Below are 26047 nucleotides of genomic sequence, written 5' to 3' on the forward strand. Positions count from 1 at the left end.
AATTGTCAATCATATTTGACGGTAGTGGTCCTGACAGAAACAAAGCTAAATGGGACATTTCTCATTTGCCAATGGGCTTTGTGGTGTTTGATATATGTGGTTGTTAAAGTCGGCATGAAACGGAAGTTGCGAAAGTCTTCCCTATTGTGACGTACTGAGCGAAGCAGCTTTTCGAAAAAATGTAGGGTGGGACTTGATTTTATCCACCAGGAATTGATTGGATTGTGGTTTGTGATCTCATATGATTGACAGGTTGCCCCGCCCTCACGCTAGTCATCAGAGAAAAGATGGCGCTGCAAGAGGGAGAGGACATTTTTTTGATAAAAAATTACGAAGGCACATGAATTAAAAAATAATAATAATGATGTGCACGGATAAATAATTTAAAGTAAAAACTGCAATATTCTGTTTAAAAAAGAAAATTGATTTCATGGTGATCATGTTCTATCATTATTAATAATGAAAGCGAAACAAAAAAATGAACCAGAAATATCATTAAACATTTACGTTTAATAAAGGTAGAGGTATTGGTATCAATATTGGCAATATTGATGTAGTTGTATATTAAGTATTTGTTATCGGGTAAAAAAAAAAAAAAAAAAACGAACAAACTTTAAAATAAATGTTAATTTCACTTGAAAAGTGTACCGTGTGATCTTTTATCTGATACAATGACAACAGTTCATTACATTTTAAAGCTGTTTATGCAAGAAGGGCACCTGTTCTCTTTCTTATAATGGTGAATTTGATGACATGTTTTTTTTCTATCCTCTTTCATGCTGTTGTTTTCCAACAACGTTCACATTCACACAAAATGCATGCTCCCATCCTCCACAAGGACGTCTAGAAGGCTAAAAGGCACAATCTGTTTCCCTTTGTTAAGATCGGTGTTAAAACAAAGCTGTGTCCGCCATCCACTTCGCCATGGGAAAAACAAAACGCGGATCGCCCGCATTGCAATTAAGATCTTTTAAAAGAAAAGCAGCAATCCTTCAACTGCGAGGCTTCACTGAGCACCTACGATTTGCACAAATAAGCATAAAAACAAACAAATAGTCCATTATCTCCTTTTGAAATCTATAATGTGTAATTTCTTTATCTTCCTGATTATGGTACTTTGTGATGCTTGAATGGGAAGCCTTGCAACCCTCCCCCTTACTCACCACTACAACAAACCGCCAAAAAAACAGAGTGCATTGAAATCCACGTGGGTAGAAAAATTGAAGGGGTTAGGGCGAGGAGCAGGGTGTAATGATAACCTTGTTGGGATGATCCTTTCGCTTCGGCTCCATTTTCTCCAGCTGCATCTATTCGCTCTCTCTGCATGAATGAAGGTAAATCTGCAAGAAACCTCCCACTTATTTTATTTTCAGCTCACTTTCCCATAATTCCAACCCCTAAAATTGTTTGCACAACAATGCTGCAAAACATCTGCAAAAACAGATAATTAATGTGTCAAGTCAAACTAATGCATTTTATATGAAGACTATGCTTCACTGGTTGTAATTATAACACATTTCTCTCCCTCAGTTACTCTCTTCCCACACACACCTTCCACCCCTCTGAAATGATTACTTGTTTGATAATGCCTGGCGTCACATGGAAGCACTTATTCATGGAGTGTGTGTGCGCTCAAATGTGTTAGCCACCTCCACCTTGATGGTTCGCTGAGCAGAAAATACAGTGCCCGTCTCCAAACCTGTGCTCTGTGGTCAGTCTGGCCACCCATCATGGAGGACGTACTACAGAAGACATACAATTCACAAGGTTTTTAACCATTTTTGTAATAAACTTTCATTTTTTTAAAATATTATAATACATGTTTCTGGATATTTCTGAACTTAAACATTTCTATTATGTGTAACAGACTATTGTACAAGACATCTCTTATGCTCACAAAAATTTGATAAAAAGACATACAGTAAAACGGTCATATTAATATTGAATATTAAATGTAATGCATTCCTGCGATGGCAAAGCTTTCAACAGCCATTACTCTATTCTTGAGCTCAGATATCATTCTAATATGCTGATTTGGTACTCAAAAAAAGAAAAGAAAAAAAAATGATAGCCTAATGATTATGTTGAAAACATTTCTGCTGCTTAATATTTTTGTGGAAACCATAATAAAACAAAATCCAGGATTATAACAGCATATACATATTTTGTAACATTATGTCTTTACTTTCACTTTTTTTCAATTTAATGTGTCCTTGCTGAATCAAAGTATTAATTTCTTTAATCCTTTCACACATAAGTTTAAAATGTTCTAGCTGACCCTCATGCTTAATTTTTTTAAGGTGAGCGTTATTTTAGAACGTATCGCCTTATTATTTCCATGGCGATGCATCATGCTTGTCACGTGACACACCACAGCCACAATATGGCTGATGTATCGCTTTTATTTACTTTATTTATATACTTTTTGGCATTAACTACCTGATATTCTGATTCTCAAATACGTGTAGGTCAATGTGTTTACGTAACACACGAGAACGAACCTCATTGGTTCTTGCGGAAGCTCAAAAGTGCTGCGTAACATGAGAATGAACCTCATTGGTTCTCGCACGTCAAGCAAGCATGCTTGAGCTTCTGTTTTTACCATGTCTGTTGAATTTTTTCTTGCGAATAAAAGCCTAAATTAAATCTGATCATCATATAAATCGATCATGTCTCTTCAGAAAATTAGGACTAAACCGCTCAATTCATATGAATTAGTTTTACGATCGCTTTATGAACCTTTTGAAGCGTCAAAATGGTAGTTGCGTAGCTGTCAATAGGTACGTTTCCATTAAAGATTTGCGCAAAAAACGATTGCGAAATGACGGCGTTTCCATTAACCGATGTTATGCGACTAAAACTTCCTCTCGCGATAAGTAAAGTCATTCCAAAAATCACTGGTAGGTTTATGTACTATATCCCACAATCCCAGCCACTGCACTGGCCATTATTATTAATCAAAGGAGACGTATGTGTGTTATCCAATCATTAATGATAAGGAAAGACCCTTATACTTGAGAGCGGCACATATGAGGTGTTTCTCATTTCTGCATCGATGTCTTTGATTGTGGCATTTCTTTGAGGTTTAGAATCCAGAATTCCTGTAATTATTTTGTCTTTTATGAATTTAATAAAGAACTCTGTCTCGTATTCTGTCCAAACATACCGCGTCATCTACGTCAGGTGACCTGTAAATGCGCAAAAACTGTTTCCATTGCAGTTTTGCGAAATATTTCTTTTTCGAATTGCCTTTCGAATTGCCTCACGCGAGCGTAAAAACTTTTTTGCGATAAATGGGAGTTTTTGCGAAAATTACGTGTTTCCATTAAGCGTATTTTCAATTTCAATTTGCACAATTTGAAGGGTAATGGAAACGCGGCTAATGGATGGACAGAAATCTCTCAGATTTCATTCAAATATCATAATTTGTGTTTCGAAGACCTGAGGGTGAGTAAATGATGACAGAATTTTCATTTTAGGGTGAATTAACCCTTCAAAGCATTTATGTATAATGCATTATAAAGGGATTTATAATGTACGTTATAATTCTTTATATCCTTTCATAAATAATTGTAACCAAAGTTAAAATGCATTATATTCGCAGATTCCTTGTTCCATCTGAAATTCTTTTTTTGTCATGTTTTTTTAATGCATTATACTTTAATTAACTAAAATTACTTTTATAGTGTCCATAAAGGCTTCAAGTAAAGTGTTACCAAAAAAAATCTTTTGCACAGTAGTGTAAAAATAATAATAAATAAAACTCCACTGTACTTACTGTAATAGCAAAGCCTCAACGGCCTGATTCAAGTTATCTGAAGTGCGGCCTGCATTATTAAACATCATACAACAGTGTTCACGAAAACCTCAGATTGTCTCTGTATCAAAAATGCCAACTGCTTCTCATATCGCACAAATAATAGAGTTCAGACAGAGTACAAATTCACATCTCCAGGTGTGAGAGGCATTCAATGTGTGCAGGAATCTGAGGCGGGCAGGTCCCTGGCGAGTGGCTCCTTTTCACCCGGTCAGCAGGACAGGAGCCGAGCGAGCCAGCGGACCAGCAGGAGTGAGCCCCTCCTGGGGTAAAAAGCAGCTCCTGCTGCCCCTGTTGCGCAGCACGGCTCCAGAGCTGGGGGCGAGACAGGGGGAGGACACTTCTATTGGGCAGGAGTCTCACCATCAGCCAATAGGACAGCAGGGAGCAGTCTGATGCCAGGTGCCTCATCTCCAACTACAGGTGGCTGCAAATACATAATCAATTCTGTCATTTCTCACCTACAACTGGGAGTTTGGATCAGTGTTAGACAGCTTGAGGTTCATGTAATGAGCTTGCTGGAAGGACATCGGCTTTATTGTGTGTTTTAAGATTCCGAAAGCATATTTATCCTTTTCAGGCCATTGTCCTTCACTCGCTTTCATCAGTACAAATAACGCAGGACGTATCAGCTTCAGAATCAATTAGGAGAGTGAAATCTGATCTAACCTTTGAGATTATTTTAAATTTGACAGGAATATGATATGGGCTATAATTGCCTTATCATCTCGTCTTTCCTTTTGAATTATATTCATAATGTTTTGTAATAGCTTCTATAGCAAACAAAGCCTTCACTTCTCTGCCCTGCAATAAATTAATGTTTAGAAAAATAAGAAATAAATGCCGGCACAATATAGTTATGTTATCCAGGCCACTTAACCAATACACTGTATACAATTTTTAAGTACAATCAACTTGGATGTTTAAGTAATTTCAACTTACATGACATTATACTGACTTAACAAAAAATAGTTTCATCTTGAATAACTTGTTTAACTTATTAAGTAATGCAATGTAAAAACATGTTGTCATAACTTATTGATCATATAATTTTTTACAGTGTAAGATTATATACATTATATATACATTTCAGTGCACTGACACAACCTCTTAAAATTAAGCAAAAAAATGTTGATATATATATATGTAAAAAAAATATCAGAGACAAAACAGAGTCTGAAAGCAAACCTACATCTAAAAATTATTCTAAAATGAAATCTATACAGATAAATAAATGAATCATTTTTGGTTTAAAAAGGAATAGTCTGTTTCAGAATGATTTTGCTTTAAAATGGGTTTCAAATTTACATACATTCTCAACCGGACTGATGTCTACACATTAGGAACCACAATAAATATGAAGCTATGTACTTTACTGATATAATACACTCTGATGCCTGTCAATTAATGATCCGTTCTGCATCAAATACCCAAATACTGAGGTCACAGGCAAATTAATGAAACACAGCCTACATGTGTTAGCCAATTAAAGAGGAGGTCAACCTCGAGGGAGGGCCTTTATATATTAATGGACTCCTCTGGTCTGTTGTATAACAAGCTTATAATAAGCTACATAGATGTGCAGTGTGGAGATTTTTATTAAAACACACCAGGTTTTTTTTTTTTTTTTTACAATGCAAAAGCAACATAAGGCATTTATAATTAGCACACATTTCTGCGTGCACATCAGCATAAGAATGTTCAGCATAGTCGCATAATATTTACTGAAGACATTGACGAATTATGTATATTTGAAAGCACTTTGTTTTGATTATGAAGCTCTGTGAACTGAGAGGTAAGCAACAGTTTTATAATTAAAACTATTGTTTAGGATGTTATCACATCTGTGATGGCCTGTGATGAGCAGCTGTCTTCAAAACAGTATAAAACACAATGATTATTCTTATTCTTTAAATATATTTCATTCTTCTGTGTGCTTAGAAAATGCTTAAAATAAAATGTAGTAAATATGATATTGTATCTAAATAAATATAAATATCACCAGAGCTCAATGCAGAGGGAGATTTGCTATAATACTAGGGCTCGACAACAGATCACAGTTGCCATAAAACATGCACACACACACACATACACACAAATCACATATACGGCAAGTATGCACAAAAGCATCTCTAAAGTACAGACTAATACTGCCCTTTTGTCATTCACAGGGAAATGTTATTTGTCCTCAAAACAAAACTTTATGTATAAAAATATATCGTCTCATTTGTCAGTTGCAAGGGTTTCTGTATGACTGGCTGTGAATAATATGTGTATAAGTTTACATTTGCGCCAGCATTATTCTGAACGTATTGATCAGTCACCAGGATCGCTGATCAATGTTCTGAACTACGTTCCTGCACAATAAACATCTCGCACGAAGCAAAAAAACTAAAGTAAATGAAACCATAATTAGTCTACATCATTACAGCAGTATTCAAAAGCTGTGAGGGAATTCAATGGAAGAAGGGAGGGGTTTATTTATTGAGATTTCTGATCAATATGAAAACTTTGCTTTTAAACATGACGTGGGTTGAAGAGCTTTTTTTCTGAAAGTAGAATTTTATTATAATTGTGGGACTTTTACGGCATTTCCACGAAATGAAAACCACTTAAACTTATAGCTGGGTGATATTTGATTACTAAAATTCTGAATGTACCTGTAAGTTAAAGGGTAATAGAGAATGGGACACAATTCTTTATTTATTTTAAAAATAAATTGTATGGCTTTACCTTGCAAACAAACTAAAAAGAGCAAAAGGCAACTCTAAATAATGTGTCAAATCTGGTCTGTTTTAATGCTGAACGTCACATGAACAAACATGAAAACAGGTCTCACTGCACTGCATCTAAATGTTAGTGAGAAAAATAACATAAAAAACACATTTAAATATCAATCTGCATAAGCGATGGACATTGGTTGAGCTGATCTTTGCTCGCTCCTTTGAAGGGATCTTGAATAAAACTGCTCTATATTTAGCATATAGGCCTAAGACCTGAACCAGAAGTGATGCGCCTCGAAACTTCTGGTTATCAGCAGAAATATTTGGACATTTAACACTTAATTTAACATGTAATTACATTAAAGATGATTGTGAATACATGTAGTGCAAATCTGTGTATAAACTAAGCTATCAGGCTAATTCATGTAGCCTATCTGTATGCTATGCTAGTACATAAGCTAGCTAATACAGACATTAATGGTCATTATAACATAGTTTAAACAGCATTTTCCCATCATAACATGATGTTGTAGGAATTGCTAAAGAGAGTAAAAAGTCATTGGGACCTAAAAGAAGCCCAATTTCAAGGAGGACCTGATTTGTCACCACTGTCTTAGTTCCAGGTACTTTCTGCTGATTTTTCGCTGAACCCCCTATCAGAATATGGAAGTTTGTTGCAGATCTTTTACTAAAGTCTGTCAGAGTTTAGAATGTAGGCAACATATTCAAGTAGGCCTATGAATAAAGAATGAATAGTGTAAAATAGTGTTTATCTGGACATGCGATGTTTAGACTTATCAATGAATAGAAAAGGACCAAAACCACAGCCTCATTAGACTACTATTTTGCACCAGCAAACTGCATCCATTAACCATTTAATGAAAATCTTTTCTAATCTAAATGAGTGTTGATTTATTTGATGTGCATTAGCCTTTTCAACGCTAAAAGAAGAGTATACACCTGTGATGCTCTCAAAGATATCCCATTGACACAAGTGCTCTGAAACTGAGCACAATGAACTTTTTGGCACACTCCATTCACCAAGTAATTCATGACCTCTGAACACAGAATTTTCTTTGGCAACACGAGAGCATTGATAATTAATACGGCTGGGGTAATTTGCAGGTGCAGATCTTGATTTATTCTTAGCCCTTTCAGGATACAAAACCCCTAAAGGAGCAGGGGCAAATAATCAAAGAGCAACATTTCTGAGTCAATTCATTCCGGTTATATATAAATATATATAAACCCATTTTAGCTGAAGAACACTTTAATAAACTGACTGTCCACCCTTTATTTGGGATAATTTATTGTGATAACAGAGGTTAAGCGACACACTCAATGTTTTATTAATCAACAATATGCAGATAGTTACCGACACATTAAAAACTAGAAGCAGTTCATTAAATCAAATTAAAGTGCATACTTCATCTGTTTTTGTAAGCTATTAACACCTCATAAATAATACATAGTACATGCAACTCGTGCTTACAACCACAGAGACTGAAAAGACTGTGTTATAGAGACCTCTACTGTTCTATGCTTGTAAATGCATTTTCATTTCAGGTTCGTTTTCACTCGCTGAGTGAAATATTACATTACTACAAACATTCTGTATTATTAAACAATGATTCCATAATGTAGCTTTGAGTGAACTTTAGGGAAATAAACTATCTTTAAACGCATTTTTCACTCTCTCACTAGTTTAGTGACATACATCAGGAGAATTCTGTTTTTCCTTTTTGAACATCATGAAAATTCCCACCACAGTGTAATTTCCACCACACCTCATGATGTATAGTTTAATAGAAATGACAATTGGAACATTTATGGAATAAAACTCATTTGTCTTGCTAAGGCTATTTTCATAAACTATACCTTTTTTGTACGCTTAGACACAACTAAAAATATTTTCACACTTTTTGTATAATTAGATTTTCCTCACACATCACATTTAAATTAATTTGCACATGCTCATATTTTTAAGTTCTTCACTGTCACTTGTCTCCTTTATAAATAAGTACACTATCTTCGAAAAAACATTATCATTTTAGCTTGACTTTTTTACAAAATTGTTTGGTGCGACGGAAACAACGCTACAACCATGACATAGCTATATATATATAATCTAAATAATAATAAAATATATAAATAATATATAATATATATATATCTAAATGATAATGATAAAAAAAAGTAAAATACCTATAAAGCCTATATATATATAGGTATTTTACTTTTTTATCATTATCATTTAGATTACTATTCTATATTATATATATACTATTCTATATATTTCACATTTTAATATTGAAATGTAAAAAAAAAAAACAATAATATGATCCTCATACTTATATAGGCACTATAACAAAAAAAGACAAAACCTGAAATTTGTGTTCCTTTGCGTTCCTTAATGAATCTGTCTGCACACAAGTTCGGCTTCTTACTGTATATTATTGGTATAAAGATGAAAGCAAATAATTTCACATTTTTTATGCACATTTGAAGCAGTATATAATCATTATGTGTTCAGTCAGTTTTCAGTCTGTGAAACTGGATATAATCTATATTATTTTTAAAAATGCATCAACCAAGAGTGAAGCCATAATTGATGGAAAATAAAAACAAAGTAATTTGATAAGCCTTAAATTTGTTGGAAGCAAGTATATTCTTTGTGTAGAAGTCAAAAAATACCAAGCGATGCAGTTAAATATAGTTGTCAATGTGAGTGATATTTCATCATCTTTTTTTTCTTTTAGGCAAAGTTATGCACATTAACCCAGAGAGGAACAAATAAAGATCACAGAATGTAAAGGATGTATTAAATTAGCAGCACCCCAGACGTCCTGGAAGATCTTCCAGCACCTGCATCTATCTTTCATTGACTCTCATCTCCCCTCACTCATCAGTATTCCCACACAAGAGAGAGAGCATCTCTGTTTGGGTGTTCTCCCTTCTGTCTCTCCTCAGGCTGATGTGGAGGACAGTGAACAAAAGTGGAACACAATCAGTACTGAGCAGCTGCTGGCATCCTGACCCCCAACCCACCCAACCCCTCTGTCTCCCACTCCCTCACTCAGACACACACACACACACACACACACACACACACACACACACACACACACACACACACACACACACACACACACACACACACACACACACACACACACACACACACACACACACACACACACACACACACACACACACACACACAAAGCCTTGAAAATGACCACATAACCTTCACCAAACTGGGAATCTCCCTAGGCAACTGAGGGAGTTCTACTCAGGTGGGACTGTATTCCAGTAAATCATCGGTGTCATGAGCTTACATGTACACACATTCACCTACTTCAAGTCTTTCAAATGTGCTCACACTCGCTGCTCTCAACTTTACATGGATGGATGGATAGATAGACAGACATACAATGTTTTTCTAGCACTGAATACACTTCTAAAGTTCGAAAGCCTTTTCAAAGTTCAAATTTTTTTTTAAATGGTCAAAAAGAAATAGCTTTGTCTAATTTTTGTTGTTTTGTTTTACTTTTTATTGTCAAACGGAACTTATAGCACAAAAAAATTCAAGCTGAAGTTAGGTGACGGCTTCATCAAAAAGTATGATAAACATCTGAAATTATTCAATAAAATTCTGTTTCTTTTTAGACATGCCTTTGCATGCCACGTGTTGTCCTAATGTACAGACTCAATCAACCAGCATAAAAAACAACAAATCCACACAACATCGATGATGAAATCATGGACCGTAGACACTATCAAATGCTAAAGAATAATAGTATGTTTTAAGAGCAACCGTGCAATGAAGAAGAATAGACCTACAGCATTTTGTCTGTAAAAAAATATCAATTTCTTACATTATTTCTTCATAGGGGCAACATTTTTAAACAAGCAAAGTTTACTTCAAAATAGAGCCTAAATGACATAGTGATTCCAAACATTGACTGTACTCAAACAAATATATTAATAATAAGCATATGTGTGTGTGTATATGGTTAACAGTCCAAAAATCTATAAGGAACTCAATGGAATAGGCTAGTGAGAAATAGAGCATTGGATGAAAAACACTAGCTTGGGAATTTGACTTACCTTTTAAGACCAGTAGATGGCAATCGTACCTCAACATGGGTGTACACATATTTGGTGCAGTTCCTTGCTTATTTTCTATTTTTTCCTCACCGCCATTCCTTTTTTACCTGCATAATGACTGTGGCAGTGAAGTCCTGTTTCTGAAGAAGCCGTTCCTTCAGCAAACCTGCTCTGGTCTCTGACACACCTCAGCACTGTCACAAACACTGTTTCATTACTACAAAACAAGGATTTCAAATTAAACCTTTTGCATAAAAAGCTTAAATAATAATAATAATATTAATTAAAATGCCTGGTACTTTTTAACAAAATTTGAATAAATGCTGAAATCTTATGTTTCATTACATAATGTCTCTGTTGTTTACTTGAGCTTTTACTGGGCGGTGTGTGAGTTGGAGGAAGAGCTGCTCTGACAGCTCAATAAGTCATACATTTTGAGGCCAATGTGCCAAAGTTTTCCGGGTCTGAGTTAGGGAAAGAGGACGAAACTTCTACATTTTCAACGCCCATATCTCGTTATATGGGTCAGATAACTGGAATTTATCGAGCTATGTTTTGCTAATCGAGAGCGGCCACTGCTGCATTAGCCTACACAAAAACAAACGCGTATTTTTCGCTACATTTAGGGACAGAAAGGTTTGTTTTTACTACGTTTTGTTTATTTTATGAGCTCATATCGCATGTTAATGGTGATTAAATTATTGATACCACGATGGCAGTGAAGGTAAGTTCTGGCATAACACTGGGATGAACACTACTAACGTTAATGAAATGAATGTGGCGCATTATGTATTTGTCTCATATGGACTACAGCGAGGAATAATTCATGTTGCATCGTAGCTTGTTGTACGTTAGTTCATCGGTGTAGTTGATTATATACACTGCATTTTACACTAAAATGCCACTCGAAAAATGTTCAATATAACCTAAAGAGTTTTATTTGACGAATTCTACCGAAATGGGTTTATTAGTTAGCGAGAAAAACCTGTGGTCATTTCGCTGGTCTGAGACTTGTATGAACTGTACTGTACTGCACTGTGTGTCTGTTGCTAAAACAGATGACCTATTCGTGAATGAATTGTTCTATTGAGCCGGATCTTTTCAATGAATCGTTTTCTGGTGGGGGAAAGATGCCCCCACCTTAAAAACCATTATGTTACTTTTAAATTGTAACATATCTAGATATTTGGTTTAGCATGTGCAGGATGATGATGCATCAGCCAATGTGTTATTATTGGAAATAAATACACACATTTGCTCATTTAGTTGTTACAAAATGTAAAATTATTCAGAGGACATAGAGGCTAAAGCTAGCCAGTTTAGCTAATTTAATATTTTTTTAGAAAGAATTTAGGTTAAATGACTTGGATTTATGCGCTGTATCGGGAGTAGAACACATGAAACTAGAATATAAATCTCAAAAGCAATAGAGTATGCCTTTTTGGAACTTTTTATTTGGAGCATGTAATAACACTGGGATGTCAGGGAACACGTGCTAAGTTAATTACGTCATGATGTACAGGAATTGCTGAAGGTGTTTTTCTTTTCAAGTTTTTAACATAGTGAAATATTAGGAGCGATTTTTTTGACTGTACGTGAAAGTACGTACGTGATATATTTCAAAACTCTTAATACAACATTCCAAACTGATCACACAGCTAGTATTTCATTCAAAACCTGCTCTTCTGCTTTCATCAGGGTTGTATATGTTTCCACACAATCAAAACACAAGATTATTGTGACATGTACAGGGACTACAAATGATACTGTAAGCCTTTTGAAACAAGTAAGTGCTTGTTCTAGTGCATTGAGCAGTGACATTTATTGTTTATAACTGTGCTGTATACACAGAAAACAAATTGGTGTATGATTTGCTTGTCTTGTAAAACATACTCAAATAATCAATTGTTTTATTTACAACTTAGAAAAATCTTTTTTTGCAATGTAGCCTACAGACTTTGTGGCTTTTCTTTACAAAATGGTTTTACAGTATGACTGAATTGATACTGTAGTTGACCTTTTCAGACTGGGGTGAGTTAGGGTAATTTAGTCTGTGTTTATCACATTGTATAAAAATATGGCTATGACTTTATTTGATTCATCAGTCTCCATCCTTTCAATGGGGCTCATGCCCACCTCTTTAGCATTTCTTGTACACAAAGTCATTGTTTCCCTTTGCTTGCAGTCTATTCTGCACACACACACACACACACACACACACACACACACACACACACACACACACACACACACACACACACACACACACACACACACACACACACACACACACACACACACACACACACACACGTACACACACACACACACGTCTGGTTCACTATCTTTGTGGGGACTCTCCATAGACGTAATGGTTTTTATACTGTACAAACTGTATATTCTGTCCCCTTACACTAACCCTACCCCTAAACCTACCCATCACAGGAAACATTCTGCATTTTTACTTTCTCAAAATAACTCATCCTGTGTGATTTATAAGCCTTTTGAAAAGTGGGGACCGCTGGCTGGTCCCCACAATGTAGGTGATCTCAGGTTTTACTATTCTTATGGGGACATTTGGTCCCCACAATGTATTATAAACAAGGGCACACACACACACACACACACACACACACACACACACACACACACACATTCCTGTACATCTATCTTTATGAGGACATTCATTGAGACAATGCAATCTCTAGCCGCTTACCCTAACCTTACCCATCACAACTAAATGCCTAACCCGAACCCTTACCCTAATTATAACCTTATCCCTAAAACCAAGTCTTTCTTGATCCTCAAACAGGCCTTTAAAGGGGTCTCAGAAAGTGAGGACCAGCCAAAATGTCCTCACTTTACTATCTTTGTCCTCACTCCAATGGTCTAAAACTCAAACTGGTCCTCACAAAGATAGTTGTACATGTACACACACACACACACACACACACACACACACACACACACTTTGAAAGTATATTGCAAACAATTTGATAGTGTTTGATTCATAGACTGTAAAAAATAGGTTTGATTATGAAATAAATTGGCAATACTGTAACAAGTTAATTTTGTTTGGTTTCAAACATGTAATGTTGAAACACAAAATAATCAAACATTTTGAAAAAAGCATGATTTGATGATAACCATACAGATCGATTAGATTAAATGAATAAATTCGTTAAATTGGTTAAATATATTAAAACAAATAAAAAGTTGTATGTGCATTATGAAAAATTAAAAATAATTGTTTTAATTGTGTGCATGTATATTATTAGGTTTGAACAATCTCTTGGGGAATTCATCACTTCAAACCTAACTTGAAAAAAAAAAATGAAAAGAAACGTATTAGCAAAAATTGTCTGTCTCTCAAACCTAATGAGTTGCTTAAATAGCATTTGTGGAAATATATGCAGGTTCTGAGTCAAATGTACACAAAAGGTTTGCTGACTTGAAACCCACCCCAAAATGCTGTCTAGTTAGGCAGCTCACTAGATCATTATGGTACAGTCCTTTTGTGTCGCCTGTGTCCACCTTATTGCTGTGAACAGGAACATGGTGCATCCTGGCAGGAACAGAACTAAGGGAACATGTCATTCAGTGTACAATGATTTGTCAGCATTATTATTCAAGTGAGCGCGTCCTTTTGGTATGGATAAACACTTGGCACACTAAATATGAAAGATGAACTTGGTTAGAGGTGAAAACCAGAAAACCGGTTTTAATGTTTTGGTTTACATGTTGGCTGTGTTGTGTGGTGACTGGTCATGTGGATGAGCCTTCATATGCAGAAATGAGGGTATTAAATCTTCCAGCATATATTAAGATGGATATTTTTGGAAGATAAGGTGACATTGCTGTGAACAAATGTGTTTCATCATAATATTCTCATTTGGGAACCTTGTAGATGCATTATCAAAAATGGACATGTTTAAATGATTCTTGGAGTTGATGCTGTAGAGTTTTGCTGAATATTTGTCTTTATAATTTGATGTAACATTACGCCTACATAGAGGATTAAACTGAAGTTTATTAGTCTTAGGAATGTTTTTCAGTATCAAAACACAGAAGTGAAAGTTTTATTCGTGCCACACTGAAATATTAATGCCGTTGCTGTTCTGTGTTACCCATATGTTTGCTGTGGGCTTTGTGTTCAGGCTCAGGTATTATATGACTTCACCGCGGAGACTGGCAACAATGAGCTGACTGTTCAAGAAGGTGAAATACTCACGATCACTAACCAGGTGAGGATCAGCACTAATGTTTCAAGATTCACATTTTTTCACATATATATATATATATATATATATATATATATGTATATGTGTGTGTGTGTTAACATATACTTAAACATTAATATATATGTTTAAGTAACTGTAATTTAATTACACTTTTTTTCTCAGTAACTATAATGGATTACAGTTGCATTTATTTTGTAATTAAATTACATAACTCCATTACATGTAACTAGTTACTCCCCAACACATGATATATATCATATCATATCATGATATATATCATATCATATCATATCATATCATATATATATATATATATATATATATATAAACTGCCGTTTTTAAAGCTGGCATCAGTACACAAATCTGTATTTCATATGCATTTATATTTTTATTTTTTGTAGAATGTAGGCGGTGGCTGGGTTGAGGCTCGGAATTCCAGAGGAAATGTAGGCCTTGTGCCAGAGGACTATATTGAGGTAAAAAAAAAAAAACACTAATCATGAGCTTTTTTTCTTCTTATACAGAGCAATAGATGAAATGAGAAAAGTGCGTGACATCATTTTTTGTACTCAAGAGAGGGGAAGTGCAAAATGAAAACGTGTTTCTGCTGTCTAGACCACATCAGTGAACAGAGTGCTAGTGTGGCCTTCCTGTAGATACACAGTCAGCGTGCCTCAAATTGAATGTAATTTGACTGGAAATTTGAGAGCATAAGCAAAAGGCATGGACTGGATATGACAAAAATATACTTATTATATATTATTATTTACATATCAGGCTACTTTTTTCTGAATATATTTGTAACGGGGTATGTTGTTATGGGAAGAAGGAGGCGGGAACCGGCGAACATTTAAAGACTTTTAATAATAAAAATAAAACAAATACAAAATGAAAGTAAAAGCCAGCACAGCCCCTCACGGACGACTGCTGGCCACACAAAACAGAAACAACACATCAAATAAAACTCAGGCCTGTTCCTCTCTCGCTCTTCACTGTCGTCGCTCCTCCTTTATGCTTCCACTCCTCCGTGAGAGATTCGAGACCGGTGCGTCTCGCAGGTGTCGCTCATCATCAGAGTAATCACGCCACCGGCCTCATGCCGCTCTCTCACGGCCCTCGGCCTCGTCCTGCTCGCCACAATATTCATGAGTATATTATAATGTTTGCAGGTCAACCATGGTTCCTCACAAGCATCAGCGACACAGAACATTGGTGCTCACAGCCAAGGTTACAACAACAGCTCAGCAAACACTCAGGTACCACATCAACTAAACCATTTGTATTGCTTAAGTTGTGGTGAGCATGCACTATATGAAATTCTAGCTTAAAATGCTATAATATGAGGAACAGTATCTGCATGTTGTATTACAGTTCCTCAAATGAAATGTAAAGCAGCGCTCACTAAAAATAAGTAGCCACAACCAACAAAACCCACTATTCAAATCAAAGTTTTTCTTCCTCATTTTCTCAGCCACCTTTTACTAGAAATCCACAGTCATTTAATGAGAGTTCTGGTGAGCATAACATGCACAAAGGCCCTATGTGTCGTCTGCAGTTGAAATCCATTTCCTGTGGAAGCAGGAGAATGAGAGTAAATGGGCCTCATTATAGGACCCGTCTTTCCTCGTCTCTCTTTGTCTTATTAGGTTGTCAGATGTCCTCACTTTGTGTTGTGCGCAGCGCCAGTGTGCATGTAACAGTGTTTAAATGCCTGGCAGTCTGCTGATAGATAAAAGTGAAATCTATCTCAGCATTAATCTTAGACCAGGTTCACCATCTGTAGAAAATTTTGGCAATTTTCTAACAATTAACTTTTCACCAGTGAATTATACAATATAAGTTAAAATTTGGACATGTTTAACCAAATTTAAGTCCCTTATGATCTTACTAACCTTTTGATTTAAAGGTTTATCCTTAAATGATTTATTTTAGTCTTGTAGACAAATGTAAATGTATGAAGATATATATATTTGTTTTTTTTTAAATCTAAATTTAAGTGAATAATAAAAAAATAGAACATAGAAAATATATTATCATATATAAATATGATGTTTTATTTATATTTATTTATAAATATAATTAATGTTTTATTTATAATTGTGGATGAGTTGCATTGTTAAGGGAAAGTATTAGAAAATTGTTTTAAAAAATTAGTTGCCACATAAATCCCATTCCCATGTGCTCCAAAAAATATTTAATTTTATAATATATATATATAGAGAGAGAGAGAGAGAGTGTGTGTGTGGTTCTTCAGTAATTGATCAGCAAACAAAATTGAAGGGTGAACAGTTTGTGATGAAATTCAATTTACTATGAATATACAAGGGGCTCTGGCGGTAGATTTTACACATTGGATGTCCATATATTGAATTTATCCCCATGGGATGAAGCTTGTCATGTGTATCTTGAGTACAAGCACCCTTGCATGAAAATTGAGAAAATGGTACAAGTGGAGAAAAGACATATCTAACGACTTAATGTTTTCATCAGCCTTCGATGACTTTAGAGCGATCCACAACACCAAAGTACTAATAACAATAAACACATCAGTAATGTTGTGCTCAGGGAAAATGGTATAGATGCTCTTAATTGGCGAGGCCAGGAAGCACGAAAAATGGTTTTTCTTAGCTGGATGTTAGTCTTTAGCAGGATCAAGGTCAGGTCTATTGATGGAATTGGCCATTAAATCTTAGACTAATGGACTGTGACAAACTCAAGAGCCTTTAGCCTTTTAGTTCTTAAAGCGCATCCAGGCCTTTTTTTAGTGGATAGATTTGAGAGAACTATATTTTTATACCTTATATTCAGTTCAATTGTGACCATCAGCCATTTGTCCAAGAAGTTTTGATTTGTGTGATTTATGGTTTGTAAAATCTCTAAAATGGCAGTTAGATTCTTATTAATGTTGTTTTACACTGGTAATTCAAATATTATTTTTTTTCTAAATATGTGTTCTATAGCATGTGCTTATACTGAGTGTCTACATATTCAAATCATGTATAGTTCTGCAAAGAACCTTTGTGTTTCTGAGTGTAAAGAATATTTGAATAATCCGACTTTTCTACTATTTGTGCAGTGGAAAGGTTCCTTGAATGTTAAAAGTTTTTCATGAAACCATCAATACCAATAAAGGACCTTTATGTTTAAGATTGGTTTTAGGTGACAGGGCCAGCCTGTTTTGTGTGTTATAGGTCAGACATGGTGTTACGGAGCGAATGGTGATTCACAAGCAAATATTATGTGTGAATTTGAATATGAGCCAGCTGCATTTTTGATGCGCTTCAAATGTTACATGGCCAACCCAGGAAGAGTGAATCGCTGTAATCTAAATCTAGTTGTGAGGTTGATGGAGCCTAAAAAGGGTTCCTAGTAAAAATGTGTGTATTCGTAATTTGAGCAGATACCTTATATTCAAATGAGGAATAATTCAAGCACAGGTATTGGACACAGAGGGCGGAGCTACAACAGCTTACACTCACACAGACATGCACTGAAAATTTCAAAAACGTTTAGCCTTTTATGTTCAAACCAGAGTCAGAAAGATGGAGAGACTCAAGAAGAAGTGACAACATGTAGACAACATTTTTGAATGGTTAGTTGATGAATTTATGTAGCTTATGTGTAGTTATCTTCTAGTTATTGATTAGCATATTCTGTCATGATAATCTATAAATCGTGTTCCGGTGGCGGGGTTTATGTAAATTTTAGGTTAAGTGATGTCACTAACCTGGGAGGAATGTCGAATATATCTCCCTTTGCTTTGAACTTTGAGCATTGTAACTTTGCAGATGTTGTTTATGCTCGAAGAGCAACATTACACACTAACTAAAGTTAGAAAAGTGAAATCATAATCAACCACCCCTTTAATGTTGTCTTTTATTTAGGGGGTTAATGGAAATGAGGCTTGGACTGCCACGACATGGTCCAACAACAACACTGCCGACAACTGGAACTACACTGAACAGGAACCAGCAGGCAATAATGGTAAAAGGAAAACATTTACAGTACATTATCATTATCTTTATGATTATCTGTCTATAACTATCTACAATATTGTTCAAAAGTTTGGGGTCAGTAATTAAGAAATTCAAACTTTTATTCAGCAAGGAAGCATTACATTGATCAGAACTGACTGTAACACCATTTATAAATTTGTTTTGACCATAATTCTATATAAATACAAATTATTCTTTTTTCAATAAATGATATTATAGGCTCCAGCTGTCCCATGATCCTGCAGATGGTAATCGGTATGGTGAATGGATGGATAAATTCTATGCTTTTGAACTATCTATTCATTAAAGAATCCTGAAAAAAAAAGTTTCACGGTTTCCCCCCCAAAAAATATTAAGCAGCACAACTGTTTAACTTCTGAAGGGTCATGTGACACTAAAGACTGGAGTAATGGCCACTGAAAATTCAACTTTGCCATCACAGGAATAAATCACATTATAGAACATATTAAAATAGACAAAAAGTTATTGTACTGTAATAATATTGCACAGTATTAATGCATTTACTGTATTTGAGATCAAATAAATGCAGAATTGTTGAGATTTAAGAGACTTTAAAAACAATAAAAAAATCTTACTGACACCAAACTTTTGAACGGAACTGTATAACGTATCTCAAGTTTAACTTCCTCCTGTGTGAGAGCGAATATTATTATATATTTTTTTTTTGAGCACATGTACATTCTGTAACAGGTACAGCTCATGAATGATTTTGCTGCTTTACTGTCGACAGCTCTACGTCATGTGGTCTGAAATACCATCTGCTTTGTTATGAGGACTTTGAACTTTCTCTTATATATCAAGATCTTTTAAACATGCCAAAGTTAAAGCCATAAATAAGCTCTGAATGCAACTGAGGTAGCCAAGTATTCATTGGTATTTTATAATAATTACTAAAGTTTGCTTTGTTGATGCCTGTTATAGTTGTTCTAAAATAAGCTGAGTGTGATATACTTTTTTTATGCAGTCTTTTTATTCACCACAACTGTAACAATAACGGCACAGAGAAACGAAATTGTTGGAATCATTTTCAGAACGATCTTTTCCAGCTGATGAACGATAAAAACACAGACAGCCAATCAGAATCCATCCTGCTTTTAAGAGCTCGAACGAGCGTTTTTCGGTCTGTTATTCTATTATTGTATATGATGATGATTTGTTGTGTCACGTAGGTTCTGTCTATTCCTTTGATGAGGAATGGGACGATGATTCCGATGATGGAAAGTCAACAGGCGGTTATGGAGGATCCCAGACGGAAGAGGGCGGAACGATACAGCGAGGCGGGGGTCACTCCACAATGAAAATAGCACTCAACAAGTAACGTTTTAGTTTTGATAACTGACAATAATAATATTTCATTAATAAAATGAACTATAATAATGCTCATCTCATCTTTTCCCATAGGTTTCCAGGGTTCTCCAAGACTCCAAATCCAGAGCTGTATCTGCTTACCAAGCACATAGCTAAAGGAAATGACACACTGCCCATTTATGTAAGTTATTTGACTTTGTCATGTGATTTGATTCCATGCCTGAAGAGTGATTAGTCTGAATAACAGAATAATCAAACAACTCTGGGTTTGGATACATTAACACGTTTATATTTATTTGATTAATGTTTGTTTTGCAGGCGGGTGAGGTGGGTCCAGTATGGCTGTATCCACAAATTCAGTTAGATTGTGTAGTGGCTGATCCCAAAAAGGGTTCAAAAATGTATGGCCTGAAGAGTTACATCGAATACCAGGTCACACCTAATGTAAGTTTCTTTGAAACTCCTCCTCTAATATTGACATTCTGTAATTGTTTTGTTAACGTGTCTAGGATCATTTTTTTCTTTTATTTTTCAGACTACTAACAGACCTGTCAATCACAGATACAAACACTTTGACTGGTTATATGAAAGGCTTGTGGAGAAGTTTGCTTGTGCTCTACCCATCCCATGTTTGCCTGACAAACAAGTTACAGGTGACATCTCTCTGGTCACTTTAGACCAGCTTCTTGCATCATCTTCCATTTTGTTCACTTTCTGTAGGCCCATTCACACCAAGGACGATAACTATAATGATAAAGATATAGTTCTAAAACTATACCACAACTATAACGGTAACGATAAAAACATTGACAGGCAATCTCAACACATCCTTCTTTAGTAAGCTCAAGCATTTAAAGCGGCAGATTGGTTTGGATGCTAATATAGTTATCGTTCTTGTGTGCACGCCTGCACAGGCCTTGTTTTTGGCTGGTAGACTGTCTTAGCATCTGTCTTCCATTCCTCTTTAGGCCGATTTGAAGAGGAATTTATCAAAATTCGCATGGAACGCCTGCAGGGCTGGATGTCCCGTATGTGCCGGCATCCGGTGATCTCAAACAGTGAAGTTTTCCAGCTCTTCCTTAACTACAGAGACGAGAAGGTGCATTTGCTTAAATATTTGTAAAGTAATAGACGTACAGTTTTATATACTGATATCAAATAATGTATACAAACAGTTAAGGAGCTCTTCTGTTTGAGTATTGCCATGTGTTTGCTGATATTGAAATCACATACTTTAGAAGTGTTGTACAGTGTTATATATTAACTTTGGCTAGTGAATAGGTAAGTTGCGCAGTGTTGTAAGACATGTTTTATTTGTTGTTTCGATTAGGAGTGGAAACTAGGGAAGCGGAAAGCAGAGAAAGATGAAACGGTGGGAGTGAAAATCTTCTCCACCATAGATCCAGAACTCCCAGAGATAGATGCTACTCAAGTGTGAGGCAATATTTTTTTCCTAAAATTAATACAATTAATTTTTAATTTTTAATGTTGAATTATATAAAAATCATCAAATATTAACCCCTTTAATTATATCACAAAATCTATTCAATTAATATTTTATTCAAAATGTTGAATTATATAAAAATATCAACTATTATTTCAATAAGTATAATATGAATTATGATTTATAATTATTGTAAATTAATAAGAATTATAATTATTAAAGAATATAATTATTTTATTAAATCTATACTGCTATTCAGATTTTGGGTTCATTAAGATTTTTCTTCCTAAAAGAAATTGATACTTTTGTCAAGGATGCATTAAATTGATCAAAAGTGACAGTAAAGACTTAGTTACCAAAAAGTTCTATTTCAAATAAATATGTTTTGAACTTTCTATTCATCAAAGAATCCTGAAAAGAAAAATCTATCGCAGTTTCAAAAAAGTATTAAGCAGCACGACTGTTTTCAACATAAGAAATGTTTTTTGAGCAGCAAATCAGCATATTAGAGTGATTTCTGAAGGATCATGTGACACTGAAAATTCAGCTTTGCCATCTATTAATTACATTTCAAAATATATTAAAATAGAATATATATATATATATATATATATATATATATATATATATATATATTTTTTTTTTTATATATATATATAAAATAGACATTATATATTATACACTTTTAATAATTTCTTATAATTTAATATATTTATTTAATAAACAATGGTCTTGTCTTGATGTGATTTGTAGGGAGCAGAAGTTTGAAACGTACAGCCAGTTTAGTAGATCTATGGACAACAGTGTTAAGGAACTACTGGCTGTTGGGAATCTTCACTGGAAGAGATGTACAGGCCGTGAGTTCACGTATTTCCTCATTGCCACAGTAAATCTATATTTACTATACTGTCAAAAAAGATATGTTCATCATTTCATTACTGTTACTATTTTGTGATTTGTCCTAAGTAAAGAAATTCTGTTTTTAAACCAACAGCATTGCAAAAGGAGTATCGGCAGATTGGAAAAGCATTTCAGAACCTGTCATCAGTTTTCAACACCAGTGGATACCAGAGTAAGAAACTACAGCTTTGTTTAAAAATGCTTTCATATCATGTTCACAGTTCAAATATTAATACTTAATGATTACCTAATCATGGGGGGTTTTGTGTACCTTATTTTCAGGGGAATCGACTCTGACAGAGGCATTAACTGCAACAGGGAAAACATATGAAGAAATAGCAGAAATGGTTGCAGCACAGGTATCAGAAGTACATTTCCTCAATATAAATACTTTAAAAACCCTTCAGTCCTTGAACCTCTGCCAGTGCCGGTCACTCATCATTAGCATGTTCCCTTACATCCTCTGCTGCTGTTTCCACAGTTTGATAGAATTGTAACCATCAAGGTTTCCCAATGATAACGACATCCGTGATTTCTGTTTTTAGTTTTATCCATGAGTTTAAGCCATTGTTTACGGATTCAATAATGATAACATTTGTTTATCAGCCAAAAAAAGATCTACACTTCCTGTTGGAAACAAACAACGAATACAAGGGACTACTGGGCTGCTTCCCTGACACAATAGGAGTTCACAAGGTAAACCTTTCACCTTTTGCTTAAATACATTTAGTCCCAGCTAACAGGGAACGTTCTCAGAACTTTGGCTAATGCGAGGTTCTCTCTAAGTTATGAACAAACATTATTCCGATAACATTAATAGAGAGTTCATTCAAAGTTATCTGGTCTGGTCAAAATTTATACATCATTTCTGAAATGTTACTACCATTACTTGATTCATAACGTTCAGAGAACATCATAAGTCCCATAATGTTGGCAAAATTTTAAAATGTAATGTTCCCTTAACAGCCTGGATGTTTTGAACATCTGGGAACATTCGGAAATACCATTTTCATAAATTAATTGAAATATCAAAACATTCTTAGAATTAATTTATGTTATTTGTGTTTTTCATTTACATGATTGATATTTTGTATGTTGTAATTTAACTTGACTATGACTAAAAATGACTAAATGCCTTTTTTCTTTTCTGAATTTATAAATCTATGTTCAATAATGCCATAAAATGTTTAAGATAATGTACATTTGGGTTTAAAAAGCGTTTTTCTTTTACACCTGGAAATAAACTAAATTTAAAGAGAGTAGACTTTTAAAAAAGACACATTTTTTATTTCAAAATATATATTTTCAGTATTTATTATTTTATCGTTAATGAATTATATTTCAATAATTGATTTATTAGCATTTGTTTTTCAGTGCATCTTTTCTTTCAAATTGTTATGTTGAGAATATAATTTGTAATTCACAATTGTTTCAGACTTATTTCATAATGTTATTATTTAAACTATTATTTATTTAAATGAGTATTTAAACCATTTTTCCCCCCTCAGGCTGCCATTGATAAAGTGAAAGAGGCTGATCATTTGGTGGCAATGAATAAAATTAGCCAACAAGACAAACACACAATGGAAAAAAATCTCAGCACCATGTCTTATGCATTGCAAGGTACGTTAGTAAAGTGTTGTCTGTCTAAGACCCTTTGTCACAGTGGTCCTTTATATGTGAACCTGTGTCCGTAATTGTAGTGTTAGTCACACATGTAATCTTAGACTTGCCATCTGTGTCTTTAGCGGAGATGAATCACTTCCATAGCAACCGTATCTATGACTACAACAGACTCATGCAATTCTACCTGGAGGAACAGGTGAAATTCTATGAAACGGTGAGTGGAGGCGGGATTCTAGTTTGTATGAACACCATAAACACGATGAATGTAATGCAATATAGTATACATGCAACGTTCTGCTTTGTTCTCATTGGATAGATTGCTGAAAAGCTGAAGAAAGCGCTCGGTCAGTATACCACCATGTGAGGACACGCTCTATAAACAGCAATACTCATCAAACTGTGGAACATCAAGAAAAGATGCTGCTTCTGCTTTTTTTTATGCTAGTTCACAATTAGCCGTGTTTTTACGGAGCCCCTAAAGGGACATGGCGAATGAAAAAAATATGCGATCGGAGGAAAAATGATGTAATTGCTTTTGCGTTCCTTTGAGAAACTTTGCGTTCGAGTTTCTCGGGGGAATGTAAATCTTTTGCAAGCAAATGCAATGTTTCTTGCGTATTTTTTCCATCACCATATCCCTTTATGGGCTCAGAATTAATTTTGTATTACTGCTTTTTAACATAGAAAAAAATAGGTTATAAGGGAACAAACAATGCACATCATATGATATTATTCATTAACCAAATATTTTGTTCACAAGAACAAGAGAAAGACAAATCTTACGTAAGCTCACGTAAGCTAATGTAACACTCCCTAACATTTAAGATTTTTAATTTTCTCTGAGTAAAAAAGGTCTCTCAGGGATGCATACGCTCAGACTGGGCCTTCTAAACCAAAATGGGGTTTATTAATGTCTTAATTAAATTGTCTGGTAATATATTGTTTTCTTGTAGTATGTAAAATTAAATATGTCAGATTTAAAAGTGGTATGTATTTGGATAATAGCAATAAGGACATTGTCTTTTACCTGTGGTAAAATGTTCTATGCAAAACAAAACTAAAATGTCATATATCACACTCAGTGTATAAAAAGTGTTTTTAACTAGCCCATTAGTGTGTAATAAATCTTTCTTTATACCTTTCCAAGTCTGCGAGGAGAGTTGTGATGGTCGGCATTGCTCTGCATTTTTGGCCTAGTATCAAAATTGATTTTGCAGTTCAAGAATATAATTTTGGAGAAGATAGTAGATCCAGAGTCAGTTTTTTCCTCTTCTAAAGAGGAAACAAATCTTTGACCTCAAAAAAGGAAAAAGAGGAAATGAGCATGTTGACCTCGGCGTGTGTTTGAATTTAAAGGGAAAGTGACCTCACGCAAGGAAACACTGGCTGCTTCTAAAATGGCATACTTCCCGACTATATAGCGGGTGAAAATGAGTATGTGAAAATATTAGTATGTCCAAATTCACTGCATTCATTATAGAGTAGTCAGAGAGTACCCGGATGACCTACTACTTCCAGCGAGATGCTGAAGTATGCATACAATGGACACTTTACTATCCCATGAGGCCACGGAGAGGAGCTGTGAATGGCAGTGAAGTGACGTAACTGACACTGGTAGGTCACATGATAATGACAACATGGTGAATGTAGTACATCCAGATTACATTCATACTATATAGAACATCATTTTTCTCAGTCGCAAAGTAATTACGTATTCAAAATAAGTACCAACTCAAGAGTATACGATTTCGGACACGGCTACTCTTTCTCTCCCAAATCTGTTTCCTTCCTTTAAACAAGGGACGGCATAAATTGTGACATTATTTTTCTTTTCATTTTTAACCATAAGTCTCTTAATTTTG

At 34.8% G+C, this 26047-nt stretch overlaps 1 protein-coding gene across 1 annotated transcript; it reads left to right on the top strand.

Annotated features, from left to right (window-relative positions):
- The first annotated feature begins 11011 nt into the window (after window positions 1–11011).
- Window positions 11012–25331, top strand: snx9a (sorting nexin 9a). The gene is made up of 18 exons (XM_084394332.1): window positions 11012–11374; window positions 14808–14894; window positions 15293–15367; window positions 16061–16147; window positions 18776–18875; window positions 20077–20221; window positions 20309–20396; window positions 20534–20659; window positions 20751–20868; window positions 21184–21314; window positions 21546–21649; window positions 22413–22516; window positions 22654–22731; window positions 22842–22918; window positions 23166–23255; window positions 24068–24182; window positions 24308–24399; window positions 24502–25331. Exons 1-18 carry the CDS (start codon window positions 11363–11365, stop codon window positions 24547–24549), a joined length of 1677 nt encoding a protein of 558 aa, XP_084250458.1. The 5' UTR covers window positions 11012–11362; the 3' UTR covers window positions 24550–25331.
- The last annotated feature ends 716 nt before the right edge of the window (window positions 25332–26047 follow it).

Source organism: Rutilus rutilus (genome assembly GCF_951802725.1).
Source record: "Rutilus rutilus genome assembly, chromosome: 21".
Lineage (NCBI taxonomy): Eukaryota > Metazoa > Chordata > Actinopteri > Cypriniformes > Leuciscidae > Rutilus > Rutilus rutilus.